This window comes from Dermacentor variabilis, chromosome 6 (assembly GCF_050947875.1).
Source record: "Dermacentor variabilis isolate Ectoservices chromosome 6, ASM5094787v1, whole genome shotgun sequence".
NCBI lineage: Eukaryota > Metazoa > Arthropoda > Arachnida > Ixodida > Ixodidae > Dermacentor > Dermacentor variabilis.
The window spans coordinates 29,763,393-29,780,287 of NC_134573.1; the positions used below are offsets into that span (position 1 = coordinate 29,763,393).

At 46.1% G+C, this 16,895-nt stretch overlaps 1 protein-coding gene across 2 annotated transcripts in view; it reads right to left on the reverse strand.

Moving 5' to 3' along the window:
- The window catches only part of LOC142584712 (thiol S-methyltransferase TMT1B-like), a 52,190-nt gene extending 43,280 nt beyond the window's left edge, over positions 1 to 8,910 (reverse strand). Inside the window, exon 1 of one of the 2 annotated variants that reach the window (XM_075694921.1) lies at positions 7,955 to 8,910. In XM_075694921.1, coding sequence (XP_075551036.1) covers positions 7,955 to 8,329 — 375 coding nt within the window. In that variant the 5' untranslated portion in view covers positions 8,330 to 8,910. The remainder of the gene's footprint in view (positions 1 to 7,954) is intronic. The other variant, XM_075694920.1, reaches the window with a different exon arrangement.
- Positions 8,911 to 16,895: the final 7,985 nt, after the last annotated feature.

Genomic DNA, 16,895 nt, shown 5'->3' on the forward strand with positions numbered 1-16,895 from the left:
TCTCTGCAGGTGCTCATCATCTCCGGGTCCAGATAGTATATCATTCCGAGCCTTGTGCCATCTCGGAGAATCCGCACGGATAGAGTTGTTGAGTCTTTACAACTCCTCATGGCAGGAGGGAAACGGTCCTGACGAATGGAAAGTAAGCCGCCTGGTGCAACTATTGAAGCAGGGCAAATCCCCACTAGAGCTCACCTCTTACCGTCCAATAGCGCTGGCCAACTGTGTAGGAAAGATAATGCAACGGATGGGGGGATCCTTGGCCGCCTGGAATGGTACTTTGGACACTACAAGACTTATCCGAATTCCATGGCTGGTTTCCGACGTGACCACTGTTCCATCGACAATGTAGTTGATCTTGTTTCATATGTCCAGCACGAAAGGTCCCGTAAGCGTTTATCTGCAGCTTTATTCTTAGATGTGAAAGGGGCATACGATAACGTATTACATGAAGCCACTCTCGACGCTCTTGCGACAGTTGGCCTAGGTGGTCGACTCTTTTTGTGGATTGCAAGTTAGCTATCTGCAAGATCATTCTGTGTTAACTGACGATGGCCCAACTACGCGAAGCTATACCAGCAGGGGCGTTCCTCAAGGCGGTGCTCTCATCCCGACGCTATTCAACCTCGCTCTTGTTGGACTTGCTGAATACTTTCCAACTACCATCAAAATTTCAATATACGCAGACGACATCTGTGTCTGGACTTCGGCAGTCACACGTCCTTGGATACGTGCGCGGCTTCAAAGAGCGGCAACTCTGACAGCGAGCTACTTGTGTAAACAAGGTCTCAGCATATCACCAGAAAAATGCGCACTAGTGGCATTTACTCGCAAACCGATGACGCCTTATGTTATCCCAATCAATGGGCGGACCATTTCCTATGTCAGAACCCACAGATTTCTTGGCATAATTATTGACCGAGACCTGTGTTGGATCCCGCACGTGGTATACATGAAACGGCGCCTGACAGCAACTTCCCAGTTGTATAAATACTTGCCATGAAGGACGTGGGGGATGTCAGCAGACGCAATGCTGAAACTCTACGGAGCTCTCTTTCTCGGTTTTTTAAGATATAGTCTACTTTTACTGAACGACACCTGCAAGACAAATATTCGTGTTCTGCAGGCAGCACAAGCTCAAGCACTCAGAGTTTGCCCTGGTTTTCCCAGATGCACGTCAACAGAGGCAACTATTCCGATTGCTCGGGACCATCCAATGCGAACTCACATTACGGTGGAAGCCCTGAGAACGCACATCAGACATTTTGCACGTGCCTCCTATCCCCACCTTGCAACACTACCTTCAGACAGGCACCAAGCATCATTCTCTAAACCTATCGTAAAGTACAACGACAAACTTCCCTCGGGCTTCACCGCTGCATCTAAACCATCGATACCCCCTTGGCGTCTTACCAGCCCCACAGTCCATCTCAGTGTACCAGGAATCGGGAAAAAGTCTGAGCTGTCGTCGCCTGTGCTGAAACAACTGTCTTTACTTCTTCTGCATGGGAGGTACGCGGACAGTGTAGATATTTATACTGATGGTTCCACAAACATCCAGTGTTCGTCCGGTGCTGTGGTTGTCCCAGCAAGAGCTAGTACCAGCTTTAGGACTGACCACCCAACGACATCGACATCTGCGGAACTAGCTGCTCTTCCCGCTGCACTTTGTTTCGTCCATGGGGAACCACCTCGACAATGGTCAATCTTCAGCGACTCAAAGGCAGCCCTACAATCTGTGCTATCAGCTCTGCGTCGCGGGCCATTCGAAAAGCTCGTATTCGATATTAGATGCCTACTCCATACATCACAGAAGAAAGGACACCACGTGACGTTTCAGTGGCTGCCAAGTCACTGCGGCGTTATAGGAAACGGAGACGCCGATAATGCCGCTCGGGCAGCTCTTGAATACACACAGGAAGAGGCCATACAACTTTCACGGTCCGACGCAGCTAGCAGACTTCGAGTGCTTGCACAGGAGATCACGCTCTCTCTATGGTGCGCTCCAAACAGCCGGACCTACCGGAGCACCCGTCAATACCACCTGCCCTCTTTGATGCATCTCTGTATGCTAACTGCATTCCGCCGATGAGAGGCCACTCTGCTTTATCGATAATGGCTAGGGGTGGCTTTCACCAAATCTTACTCATTTCGTATTGGAATGGCCGACAACGTTCTCTGCAATGCCTGTCTTTGCGAGGAGACGCTGGAACACATTCTGTGCGACTGTCCTGAATCATGAAAGCTGTCACAACAAAAAGCAATTGGAAAATGAAAATTCAGTATAAGAAATAGTACACGCAAGAAACATTAGTATTCATTATTATCGTCATTATCATCAGGCGTTGCCGGTGCTTTTGCATCCTCATTGCATAGAGGGTCTGGGAACTTTGGTGACAGCCATTTAATTGATTTTAGCCTGAAATATAAAAAATTAATTCTAAGCAAGGCGATGCTAATATGCAACATCATTTAGGTGAGAAGGATAACGCTAACATATCAACTGCTTGTACGTCAACTTTCCTATAAACACCCGAGCGTGCTAACATATTTTGGGGTCCTCACAGAACCGCGCACGGCAACATACGAGGATCCGAGACACGTAAGCTGCGGCGACTGACGTGCTTTTGACCCCCGAAAGATGGCGACGTGCCGGCTTCATTTGACGGTGGCCCCCTCTAGAATTATCTCTAGAATGATCTATGCTACGCTCATCCTTCCTCGTTGTATGAACCGTCGCAGTGGTAACCACAACTGTCCCTTCGTGCGACGCTGCAACCGGGAGGCCAGCTATTTCAATCGACTGCTACGTGGATTCTGCAGTCGCTCAAGAAAAGTATTCTTCGTGGATCACGGCTTTCATTCCCTGCCCCCAGGCCGGGTACTGCATGCCGACGGCCTCAATCCGAGCTTCGAAGGTGTCGCGGTCATGGCTAGCCACATTCGTGAACTTTGTTGCAAGCGCCCCGACGACGACCGGTCACTGTGACGTGAATTCGCCTCCTGCAACCCCTCCGATGGTGCCACCCAGACTTCTCCTAGAACGACTTATTCTCAAGCTTCTCCAGACGCCACCCAGGACTCTCCCGTCGCGAACCGTCACAATCTTCGTGAAAAAGAGTAAGCAGACAACTCTCTCGGTGGGTGGTGGAGCCTCCCCGCAAGCGCTCCACTCGAGACAACGCCGCAAACTGACTACCAGTGCCCGGTAACTCTGTTCCACATATTCCTTCTAGAAAGTTCTTAAAAGTTAGAAAGATCGGCGAGAAAGGCATCCGTTCTGAGTTGCGTGTCACCACATTGTCGTGATACTTGAGCGCTTCCGTAGTCCCAAAAGGCTTACAGCTAAGTCTGAAACGGGCCAACTCCGAACTTTCCGTTGTTAACAAAACAAAGTGCCAAGAGGTATTAAAGAACGCCTCGTTGGTGTTAATGCGTGTAATTGTTGATCACTACGAATCGTGTACGTTACGCCTTCATAGCGATGAAAAGCGTCTCACTACGCAGTTATGGGCGCGTGAATCGGGATACTTGGCAGCCTACAAACATACTAAGAAGAACAACTTATGCGCGCTCAAGCACAGTAAGTTTATTCGCGGCTGCGTAGACCCTACTTAATGTATTGCTGACACAAATAATGTCCCCATTCAACCATCACTTATAAGTAAGCCCACTGAACTGAGCAACATTGCGGTAAACCTTTCCGCGGTCACTCTTTCCGGTGGTCATTTATAAGTGCCTTATCGAAGGGCGTTACTTTTTGCCTAGCCTCATGTGGATTCAGTGAATTTCAGCTTTTAAAAGACGTACGCAACTTGGGCCGAAACTTGCGCCTTAATGAGTACTTTGATGACCGCGAAAGTCCTAGATAGACTGGACTACCTGTGCCCACGCACAAGCGCGGGACACCACCGCCGCAACGCGATAAATGTCGAGATTTGTACATCAATGCTGCACAACGTGATATCCACGAGACGTACAAGACCCGCGTTCCTCACCGACTGAGTCTGACGAAGGAGGAAAAAACAGCGCTAGAACAATTAAGCAATAACCATGACATTGTTATTAAACCTGCAAATAAGGGAGTAGCAATTGTTCTACTTAATAAGCAGGATTATATAGAGGAAGCTACCAGACGACTCTCGGATGCCAGTATCTACAAAACACTTCCGATCGACCCAACCGATAACTTTAAGACCATTTTGAACGATACGCTTATGGCACTACTAAAAGAGAGAAACTAGATGCAAAAAACGGCTCGGGTACTTATACCGCTCAGACCTGTGCCTGGCAGATTTTACTTGCTCCCGAAGATTCACAAACAAGGTAACCCGGGCCGCCCGATCATTTCCGGCGTAAACACTACAACTGATAGCCCATCACGGGACGTAGACTCTCTTTTTAATGAGATTCGCCGAACACTTCCGTCATATGTAAAGGATGCCAATAACTTTCTTCAAGATGTACTAAATCTTGCAATTCCACATAACGCAATCCTTGTGAGGCTCCGATGCCACCTCTCTTTAAATACTAACCTACCGCATGCCCGATGGAATTGCAGCAGTTCGTAAGACATGAAGATTCTCAGTTTGAGGAGCATGTTGATAAAGACACCCTCGGATCGCTGTTAAAGCTTATTCTTTAGCTTGGCTCAATAACTTTGAATTTAATAATTGACATTGCGTTCAGATTAGTACTACGTCAATGAGAACTCGAATAGGTCCAAATTACGCAGATATCGCCATGGGTGTTCCGGAAAATAATATTCTATGCAGTACTAACCTACACCCTTTCCTTTATAAGCGCTTTATTGACGACATCTTGATTTGGGCACACGGGGAGGGTAGCCTTTTAAAGTTCATTGAAAGGTTTAATCACTTTCATCCTTCAATCAAATTTTCGCACAATTACACTCGTCAACTTCGGTCAACTTTCTGGACGTCACAGTTACGCTATCCCAAGGTAAACTATTGACCAAATTTTATCGCAAACCTACTGATAGCAACCAGCTTCTAGATTTCCAGAGCAGTCATGTACGACACTGCAAAAAACCGGTATCGCCTACAGTCAGGCACACCGCTTCAAGCGATTGTGTTCCGATCGCAAAGATTTTATTTCTAATTGCGAATAACTCCAAAGTGCTGTCGTTAAACAGCAGTATCCATCAAATTTATTGACGACGCCATATACCAAGCAGATCAATTAAACAGAGCCAATATTCTTAGCGGAAACCGTTAACCTTAAAGACGTACCAACACCAATCTTGTGCTAACATTCTCGGCATCGGCACCAAAAGTTTTTTCTATATTGAAACGACACCACAATATTCTTTCCCAAAGTGAACAACTTTCAGATATCCTTCCTGAACCGCTTCGCGTCGTGTACCGACGGTGTAAGAACCTCCGCGATATCTTAGCATTCTCAAAATTAAATGAGCACTACAAGACGTCTGGCTAGGCCCCGTGCAAAAAAAGCGCGTTGCAAGGTGTGTGCGCATATACAAACCACATAGAAAGTGATTGATACGTTCTCAGGGTTTACCCTAAAAATTCGCGGATCCATTAGTTGCAATACCTCTAATGTTATATACATGTTTGAGTGTACAGTCTGCAGAAACAGTATATCGGCCAAACAAAATCCTCCTTTCGAGTACACTTTAATGACCACAGATCGCCATGCTAACACGCTTCCTAACCTACCATTATCAGGACATATTCGCTTACCAGGGCATTCTTTCGAAAAAGACAGGGCCACTATACTTGAATCAGGCTTTCATTGCCATCAAGATCGCGAAGTCCGCGAGTCTTACCTAATCTATAAGCTTACCAGCGTGTCATCTGGCATTAACGAAAGCACAGGCACACTATCCAGCGTGCCTACTAAGCATCCTTGACATTAGCCATGACTCCCTATGATTGCTATTAGACGCAGCTTTCTTTCAAAACCCCGTTTTCTTCTTTTCGTTTTTTTCGTAGTTACGTCAATCCTATGTCACTAATGTCCACGGTCTCTGCACCACACAGTATTCCCCGAACACATGCCCACAAAGTCCCTCATCCTTCACCTTACTCACTATGGCGGTTACTGAGCAGTGCGCATCACCTGAATTCTGGCTGCACTGTCGCGCGGCGTTTTACTATCTCTACGGTTTTATCGATTTCGAGTGGTTTTCTTTGTAATGTCTAGTGAACTAACGATTCATTTCTTTACTGTATATGTATGACGCGTGCATGCCACATTTTCAATTTCTTTTTTATCTCTAGTGGTTTGCATTGCATTACATAATAAACAAACGATTGATCTCTGAGATGTGTGCCACGTGGGTACTATGCTGCCACTTCCGCTTATATTGCATGATTAGCTTCGGCCGGAAGATGTCCCGATATACTTCAGTTGTAAAGTGTATCTCTCTTCTCACAGGCGATCTAGCTGTACTATCGGGACTACTGAATGTATATCAACTATCTGTAATGTTTGATATCCTATCTCCGAACTTATGATTAACTTCGCCGGTGGCATCGCTATTTTTATGTTCTTATTGTGCACAACCCTATCTCATGTATAGCGGGTTTATGAGGAAACCCAAAGGCATGTACTGTTACATTGACAAAGGCTGGTCCACACCAGCCGAAACGTTAGTGAAGTATACTGTACAAATCCCAACGTACGTCGTAGTCTCGTTTTCTTATACAACAATATATATATATATATATATATATATATATATATATATATATATATATATATATATATATATATATATATATATATATATATATATTAGTCACAAGTTTTTCCGTTTGCTTACAGAAAACCAGAAGGGGCAGGACTAAAGGCGCTAGCGTGCGCCTGACTGAGGCCCTGACCTCTGCACAATCTGCGCTCCAGCGAAGCAATGAGAACAGCGTAAGAATGCGGAGAAAATAAAAAAAAAAGAGGAGGGGAGATTTCAACAAGGAATTCATGAGGCAAGATCCGAGAAAGAACTTATACACTACAAGCTAAGAAAAACAAGCACACGATGTGCAACCAACAAACAGCCTGAACAGCACAGTTTGGGCGAACAATTTGCAGCAGTACGCATTCGGTAACAAACATAGCAATCAGGAAACAAAAACAGACATAGTACTTTACTATTTCTTACATATAAAAACGCTACCGTATTCATTTGGCTCAAACTGACATGAATAAGCATTTAAAACTCGCTTCGTAAAAACACACAGAGTTCGCACGAAAATCCCACATCACAGCAACGAGCTACGTTCGGTTAAATATATTTCTTTTATACAATTTTATTGAAGGCGATTGCTTTATTAGGTCTAACATTTCCTTGTTTTCATTTAGGAGCTTTGGAATATTATACCTCAAGCTTTGCATCCCATAATTAGTTCTAATCTTAGGTAGGTTATAGGTAATCACCCGAAAGTTGGGGACTGGGGTCGTTTGAAGATAGACTCGAAATGTGCCCAGTTTTGTTTAATTTGCATGAACATATAAAGTGAGAGCTTCTCTGTACAAAGAAGATTTGCTGGAACTAATTTATACCTCATTTTATATGCAGATGTGGTGTCATTGCAGCTGACGCGTTCAAGAGCACGGATAGCTCTCTTTTGTAAAACCTATAGTTTATTTAAATGTGCCGTCGTTGTAGAGCCCCATATCAGTAAGCAGTATTGTACATGGGACTGAGTTAGTGCATTATATATAACCTATTTTCCATATATATATATATATATATATATATATATATATATATATATATATATATATATATATATACGTCCTTTCTGTTAGTGGTTGCCCAACAGCAGATTCAGTCGAAACCCGTCCTTCCTATCACCAATAAGTGTTGTGACCCGTTATATTTGACAAGTTCAAATAGTGTACACTCGAATTGAACAGGAATGTAATAGCAAGAACTATTCTGCTTAATAGAGATCCGAAATGCACCAACCTTTGGATACTTTTTCACCGTCTCGAGGAAGGAATTCTGGAACTGAGTGTTAGGGTCGACGTTCCAGTACTTGATCTTCCTCCTCATGAAACCGAAATTGGCACCAAAGCCTGCGCCAATCTCGAGCACTCGAATCGCACCGTCGGCGCGCAGTTCGGGGTCGCTGGACTCAATCTCGTCCAGCGCTGCGATCGCCTTGCGTCGAGGTTCCTGGAAGGCGTCTCGCCACAGAGAGCCAGCCACGGCCATGATTCGCACGAAGAACCACTGGCGCGCTCGCAGACTCAATAGCAGCAGCGGCAGAAGCAGGAGTCCGAAGCCATTGATGAATACCACCACAAGGCAGTCGAAGACGCGGCGAAGCCTTCGCTCCATGTCGCGATGGCAACGGCGTGTGACTGTTCACAAATGTGCGGAAGTAGGTTTGCAGCCGATGTGCGCCCAACGAAAGACAGAGAAAGCAGCTGGCGGTCGCAGAGTGCGCGCGTGAGCTTCGAGAGGTATTTCCACTTGTTGCGCTTGTATACTCGGCGCTGCTCTAGCGGAGTCGGAAGCAGACGACCCTGCCAAGGGCGAACCGGCGGGGTAGAAGTTGACAGGCACCACACGATGCACGCGTAGAAGGGCAATTGAGGCCGGCGGCCTCCAGTACGGTTTGACTTCTATCCAGGCCGAAAACGGCGGCCAAGCACCCAGTGCACAAAAACACGCCCAACGGCGACGGAGCGCGTCGAGGTGCCGCGTGTTCGTAGCTGCGATCACGTTTACGACTCACCGACAGAATACGATCACCGCTGAGTCTAGCTGTGCATGCTGTACACCTGTGACTGAAGTTCCTTGCAGAAGAGAAAAGGAACCGCTCGAATTAGCAGGGCACGCTGGAACGTTTTCAGAGTTGCAGGAACCACGCGGGCGTTGGCGCCGTTGTCTCCGCGAGACCTTTTATCGGGCAAGGCGGAAAGGGCGCGAGCGAGCTTTTCCTCCTCTCTCGCTTGTTCGAGCCGGCGCGCGGCTGCTTCGAATATGTTGCCGACGCGTGCGGCGGAACGATTTCATGTTTTCGCTCGTTAATGTCGCCGGACAACCACTGTGTGTCCTTTAGGTCAAGCAGCAGTTACAGTATGCGGAAATTGCTCTTGGCTGAATAAAAAGGCGACGTGCATGATCAGACGCGGTGTGTGTTGTGAGCTGTTTTCCCTGTATCGGTTTTCACTCGACAAAGAGAACCGGCGTCTGTGAATTGCCGGCGTGAATGGGCAAATCACACTGACTGATCGTTTGGCGTAGGAACATAAGAGTGCTCGCCTACGGCCAATCAATGCAACCCCAAAACAGCTAAGCGCCAATCGTTATACAACATTTGAGTCAGCCATGGGCATCGTTTTCACACATTTCGAGTCTATATAGTTGAATCATTATACCAAATCTACGTTAGCCTGCTGCATGAGGCCGATGGCCTTGCTCAACACTCCGATCACTACGATTGGTAGACCAGCATGAAACAAAGACGGTTGTGCTACGGCCACGGCGAAAGAAGTATTTGAGCACATGAATCCGCTAGGCCGCAACAGCGCGCGCGGGCAGACCGATAAAATCACGGTTGGGCGAGGAGGAAACGCAGTTTTCGCCGCAGCACGACAGATAACGCCTCGGGCACGTTGCCATCGTTTACATGTTCTTCTATTGACGCGACGCAAAAAAATCGTGATGTCTCATACAATGTAAGTTTTCCCAGATTTCATTCTGCAAAGTCAACCAATCGAAGTAGCGGACATTTTATCAGCGGACATTAATGAGTACATGATGTACTGCGCTCGAAACGAGCCAGTATAGTAGTTATCCCGGAGCAGACGCCTGCCGACGCCGCCACAGTTCGCTCGCTCGCATGTGATGCAAGTGCATGCGTAGGTGACCTTGAGAAGAAAAGCTCCCAACATGGGCACGCAAGCTGCCGCGGTTCCCTTCCGCGGTCTACAGGCTTTCGTCGCCGGCTACCGCATTGCACCGGCAGCGCCTGGCATTTCAGACTTGACGCGCTTTTCACTTTGCAACAAAAGCCACCGCTTTCCATCCGTGCTTTTTCTAGGACGGGGCGGAAATGTGTCGTGCCGAACTGCAGCATTGGCTACGCATCCTGCGAGGAAGCGGAAATTACTTTCAAGCTTCCGAGTGACCGGGTATGGTTGGTATTGTGGGCTCGTTCAATTCGAAAAACTCAGTGCCTTTCCACTCTGTGAAGAAAGATAACGCGAAGCTGTGTATGTGGGACCCTTAATGGCGAACTGCACCTCCGCCGCGGGTCGGCCCGGCATTTCACTAGCTTCGGGATCGGCCCACGTATGGGGACTGCTTAACGCCTGCTTCACCTCCGCCACGGGTCGGCCCGGCATTGCACTATTTTCGGCATCGGCCAACGTAGGGTAGTGCTTAACGCCTGCTTCACCTCCGCCGCGGATCGGTCCGGCATTGCACTAGCTTCGGGATCGGCTCACGTATGGGGAGTGCTCAACGCCTGCTTCACATTCGCCGCGGGTCGGCCCGGCATTGCACCTCATGTTTTCGTGCGAAAGGCTGTAAATGGGGAGGCGTACGAGCGACACTGGTTAATGTACTCGGAGTCCAAAGATTCCATTTACTGTATCATGTGCAATTTTCGATTTCAAGCAACCCCAGTGCTTTCACCACGCACGGCTTTTCTGATTGGAACAGAGCAGAAGAAAAGGTTCGCGCACATGAAAATAGCGTCGAGCACCGGAACTACGTGGCAGCATGTCTCGCCCGCTCTAACTCGAGCAGCACAATTGACAAGGAGCTGGTTAAGCATCTTGTCACTGAGACCGCTTACTGAACAGAGGTGTTGAAGCGTGTAGTCGTTGTAGTTAAGCTTCTAGCTGAGTGCAGCCTAGCGCTTAGGGGCAGTGAGGAGATTTTTGGTTCACCGAGAAATGGCAATTATGGTGGAAGTGCTTGAGGCCATTGCCAAGTTTGATCCCTTTCTAGAGGAGCACATCAAACGCTACGTGCACAAAGGAAAAGGTCACCCATTGTATCTGTCAAAAACCATTTGTGATGAGTTTATCGAGCATATGGCAAAGGCTGTCAAAGAATGTCTCGTTGACGAAGTGAAACGCGCAAAATACTTCTCTTTAATTGTTGATTCGACTGCAGACCTTAATCACGCTGATCAGGTGTCAGTTGTATTACGATACTATTTAAGTGGGAAAGTGTACGAACGCTTTCTTGGATTTGTTCCAATTGAATTCCATACCGGCTTGTATCTTTTCGATACCGTGGTGTCCCTCTTGACGACCAATGGCATCTCAATTGATGATTGTAGGGGCCAAACTTATGATAATGCGAGTAATATGTAAGGAAAATACAAAGGACTGCAAGCTCAAATAAAACACCTCAACGAATTGGCAGTCTACGTCCCGTGGGCTGGTCATTCACTGAACTTAGTTGGCGCTTGTAGCGTTGACCGTTGCCTTGAGGCAGTCAAATTTTTCACTGTAATTCAGAGACTGGATGTGTTCTTTGCTGCCTCACCTAAGCGATGGAGGTATCTTTTGGACAGCATGGGCGGAACTGGCCAGCAGCTTGTTTTGAAAAGTTTCTCTGAGACCAGGTGGTCAAGACACGCTGAATCATGTAAGGCCATTCCGAAAAATTTCAATGCACTCTTGTGTGGCCTTGAAGCTATATCAAAGAACGAGGAAGAAAACGGTGACACTAGGAACAAAGAGCACTCTCTCTTCAAGAAAAAGACAAAACTAGAAACTCCATTCATGGCGATTTTCAGGAGTGAAATCTTGGAGCGCTTTGACAAAACGAACGTAGCCCTTCAGAAACCAGGCCTAGATATTTCAACTGCTGTAGGCCTTCTGAGCTATCTAGAAGGCTTTGTTATTTCTTTGCGACCTCTCTGATACCTTCGGAGAGAGAGCACGCTAAGTACCAATCAATGTTATCAGTATTAGGGCAAACGCATCGTTGTGAGTACACTCTAAAAACAAAGAGAGTTCCGGGCACTCTCTTCGAGGGAGTAGCGGCTTGTCCCATATTTCACTCTCTTTTCGAGAGTTGATCGACCCTCTTTGAGAGAGAGTAGGTCAACTCCTGTTGACAGAGTTTTGTTACTCCACCGCAAGGGATTGCTAGTACTCTTCCGCAGAGTGATAGTACTCTTCATACAGGGAGTGCTAGTACTCTTCCGCAGAGTGTTAATACTCTCACCGCAGGGGTAATGGCACTCCACCAGACCGAGTACTTCTACTCCCCCAAACAGAGTGCTAGTACTCTTCCCAATACCCTCTTAGCGAAGTCCTGGCCACGCAAGGTAAAGCAAGGTAAACATCCTTCGTCAGCGACAAGCTACCGCCCGCCATTGTAAATGTTTGAGAAAATGGTTAAACATATCCATACATATCCTCGTAATGAACAAAATACTTGATCCCTATCAGTGTGGCTTCAGAGAAGGTCGCTCCTCAACTGATCACCTTGTGCGCATTGAGGAAGATATTCGTGACGCGTTTGTACAAAAACAGTTTTTCTTATCGATATTCCTAGATACGTAGAAGGCGTATGCCACAACGTGGCGTTACGGGATCTTGCGAGACTTGTCGGGAATGGGCATCCATGGCAATATGCGAAACCTGATAGAAAGCTATCTCTCCATTCGTACCTTCCGCGTAAAAATTGTGAATGTACTCTCACGTCCATTTATACAGGAAACTGGAGTATCCCAGGGAGGCGTGCTCAGCTGTACACTCCTTATAGTTAAGATGAACACACTCCGCGCTTAATTACCACCAGCTATATTTTTTTCCGTCTACGTATACTACATACAAATAGGTTTCAAATCCTGTAACCTTGCAGTGTGCGAGGGACAAGTACAGCAGGGCTTGAACAAGGTATCTAAGTACGTGGGCAGACGAAAATGGGTTTAAAGTCAACCCCCTGGAAAGTTCTTGCGTTCTCTTTACAAGAAGGAGAGGCTTGGTTTCAGACCTGTGCATGGAACTGTGTGGACAACAAATACCTGTTAACAAAGAGTTCAAATTTCTAGGCATAATACTTGACTCTAGGTTTACTTTTATCCCATACATAAGATATCTCAAAGTGAAATGTCTAAAAACAATGAACTTACTGAAAATACTATCTCATACAACATGGGGTAGCCACAGAAAGTGTATAAAGAATATTTACGAGAGCTTCATTCAATCACGGTTAGACTATGGTGCCATAGTATACAACTCTGCCTAAAGATGCTGGATCCTGCCCACGACGTGGATATCCGTCTGGCTACAGACGCCTTCAGAACTAGCCCTATTGAAAGCTTATATGTAGAATCGAATGAGTGGTCACTACATCTGCAGCGATCATATATGACCTTTAAATATTTCCTTAAAGTGCACTCTAATCTTGAACATCCGTATTGGGAAACTTTTAACGATTAGGACGTGCACTGCGCTTTTCCATAATCGACCCTCTCTGAGACAGCCTTTTTCACTCCGTGTGAGGGAGCTTTGCGTGCAAATGAATGCCCCAATCTTCGAACACCGCTTAATGCATCCAGCGAAGCAGCTACCGCCTTGGAATTGGCGGGTGATAGAACGTGACATATATTTTGCAAGAGTTACAGAATATGCACCAGATCTCGAAAATCCCAGTGCATTTCCATGAACTCCAATCGAAGTACTGTTGGTCGGAATTCTACACCGATGCATCAAAATCGCGTGTTGGCGTGTCTTACGCGGCTGTTGGTCCCTCTTTTTCTGAAGCAGGTGTACTGAGCCCCCATACAATCATCTTTACTGCAGAAGCCTATGCAGTACTGTCTGCGGTTAAACACATAAAGAAATTAAGTCTAGAGAAAGCGATAAGATTCACGGATTCGTTTAGTGTTGTAAAAGCACTAATGTCCTTAAGGAAAGACAAAAATATTGTTTTTATTGAGCTTTACTATTTCTTGTGCAATATTTATTCGTCGCGTAGACATGTGAGAACATGCTGGGTCCCATGTCATAGATGCATCGAGGGTAGTGTGCTGGCAGACCAAATGGCCACATCAATTACACCTCAAGCTGCTAATTCCACCACTGATATTCCTGCCACAGACCTCAAGCTTCTTTTGCGAACGAAACTGCGAAGCCACTGGCCACTCATGTGGGACAATGAAACAAATAATAAGCTCCACTTGATTTAGCCAATGTTAGGTTTTTGGCCCTCCGTTACAAAAATAAGACGGTCTGATGTCCTATTCTGTCGACTCAATAGGACGCAAGTATGGTATTCACAATTTTCTACATACTCGCAACTAAGGTATTCTCCATTAACTTTTATCCCCAATTCTTCCCAATCCAGGTCTCTGAATACCTCCTGTAAACACGCTGTGAATAGCATTGGAGATATCGTATCTCCCTGCCTGACGCCTTTCTTTATTGGGATTTTGTTGCTTGCTTTATGGAGGACTACGGTGGCTGTGGAGCCGCTATAGATATCTTCCAGTATTTTTACATATGGCTCATCTACACCCTGATTCCGTAATGCTTCCATGACTCCTGAGGTTTCGAGTGAATCAAACGCTTTCTCATAATCAATGAAAGCTATATATAACAGTTGCTTATATTCTGCACATTTCTCTATCACTTGATTGATAGTGTGAATATGGTCTCTTGTTGAGTAGCCTTTACGGAATCCTGCCTGGTCCTTTGGTTGACAGAAGTCTAAGGTGTTCCTGATTCTATTTGCAATTACCTTAGTAAATACTTTGTAGGCAACAGACAGTAAGCTGATCGGTCCATAATTTTTCAAGTATTTGGCGTCCCCTTTCTTATGGATTAGGATTAGGTTAGCGTTCTTCCAAGATTCCGGTACGCTCGAGGTCATGAGGCATTGCGTATACAGGGTGGCCAGTTTCTCTAGAACAATCTGTCCACCATCCTTCAACAAATCTGCTGTTACCTGATCCTCCCCAGCTGCCTTCCCCCTTTGCATATCTCCTAAGGCTTTCTTTACTTCTTCCGGCGTTACCTTCGGGATTTCGAATTCTTCTAGACTATTTTCTCTTCCATTATTGTCGTGGGTGCCACTGGTACTGTATAAATCTCTATAGAACTCCTCAGCCACTTGAACTATCTCATCCATATTAGTAATGATATTGCCGGCTTTGTCTCTTAACGCATACATCTGATTCTTGCCAATTCCTAGTTTCTTCTTCACTGTTTTTAGGCTTCCTCCGTTCCTGAGAGCATGTTCAATTCTATCCATATTATACTTCCTTATGTCAGCTGTCTTACGCTTGTTGATTAACTTCGAAAGTTCTGCCAGTTCTATTCTAGCTGTAGGGTTAGATGCTTTCACACATTGGCGTTTCTTGATCAGATCTTTCGTCTCCTGGGATAGTTTGCTGGAATCCTGCCTAATGGAGTTACCACCGACTTCCATTGCACACTCCTTAATGATGCCCACAAGATTGTCGTTCATTGCTTCAACACTAAGGTCCTTTTCCTGAGTTAAAGCTGAATACCTGTTCTGTAGCTTGATCTGGAATTCCTCTATTTTCCCTCTTACCGCTAACTCATTGATCGGCTTCTTATGTACCAGTTTCTTCCGTTCCCTCCTCAGGTCTAGGCTAATTCGAGTTCTTACCATCCTATGGTCACTGCAGCGCACCTTGCCGAGCACGTCCACATCTTGTATGATGCCAGGGTTAGCGCAGAGTATGAAGTCTATTTCATTTCTAGTCTCGCCGTTCGGGCTCCTCCACGTCCACTTTCGGCTATCCCGCTTGCGGAAGAAGGTATTCATTATCCTCATATTATTCTGTTCCGCAAACTCTTACTAATAACTCTCCCCTGCTATTCCTAGTGCCTATGCCATATTCCCCCACTGCCTTGTCTCCAGCCTGCTTCTTGCCTACCTTGGCATTAAAGTCGCCCATTAGTATAGTGTATTTAGTTTTCACTCTACCCACCGCCGATTCCACGTCTCCGAACCTCCTACCTGTGGTAGATATGGTGAGAGGCTCATCTTCCTCCACGTCCTCGTGGAGTGTCGGGAAGCCGAAAGAGAAAGAAGGAAATATTTTCCACTAGCATACAGGTATTGTCTCCCTCTCCACCCGGGTATTTTTTTCTGGTAAACTGTCGGGCGACGTCCTCCACGGCGGGTCTCCCGAGGTCCTCCGAGCTGTGATATAAGGGGCTAGAAACATCGCCGGAATCATCTTGGGGACCCTGGACTGAGGGTCCTTCCAACACTGGTCTCTCGGTTCAAATATTAATAATAAAGATGTTTTACTCCCTATCTTGGTAAAGAACCCCTTTTTACCACTAATGCTGTCCTAGGTTTCTTGAACGAATGTAAATAGCCTAAATAGCCCAATAGTATCATAGCGCATCCTCTCTCCAGAGGATGCTGCTGTGATAGTAGTCCTTGTACAGCACACGCATTCAGGCTCTTGCGCTTGAAGGGCTCTGCTACGGCAGTAGTGCCTTTTCAAATTTTCATCCTGTGACTAATTTTAGCACATTTTAGTTCTTTCACAATGCATCTTTCACGTCATTGGTACGCTTCATAGTCATTATCATATGTTTATTACATGCAGCTCTTACGCACTCTACAGTGACCATCTTTTAGGCCCCTTTACAGCCATGTCACATGCATTGCTCGTAATTGATCGCCTCACTTTTGGTCTCATTACCATTGGCCTGACGCTCTTTGGTCATACTTGGCCCTTCAGCTACAAAACAATATTGCTACGGCATGAGCCGGGCGAGCAGAATAGAAAGAAGACGTTAGCTGGTGCAGCCTGGGGACGCCATTTATTTATTTATTTATTTATTTATTTTATTTATTTATAGATACTGCGATCTTTTACAAGATCTTAGCAGGGTGGGAACATAGAAGTAAATTCATAAAAACATACAGTTCAAGCAAT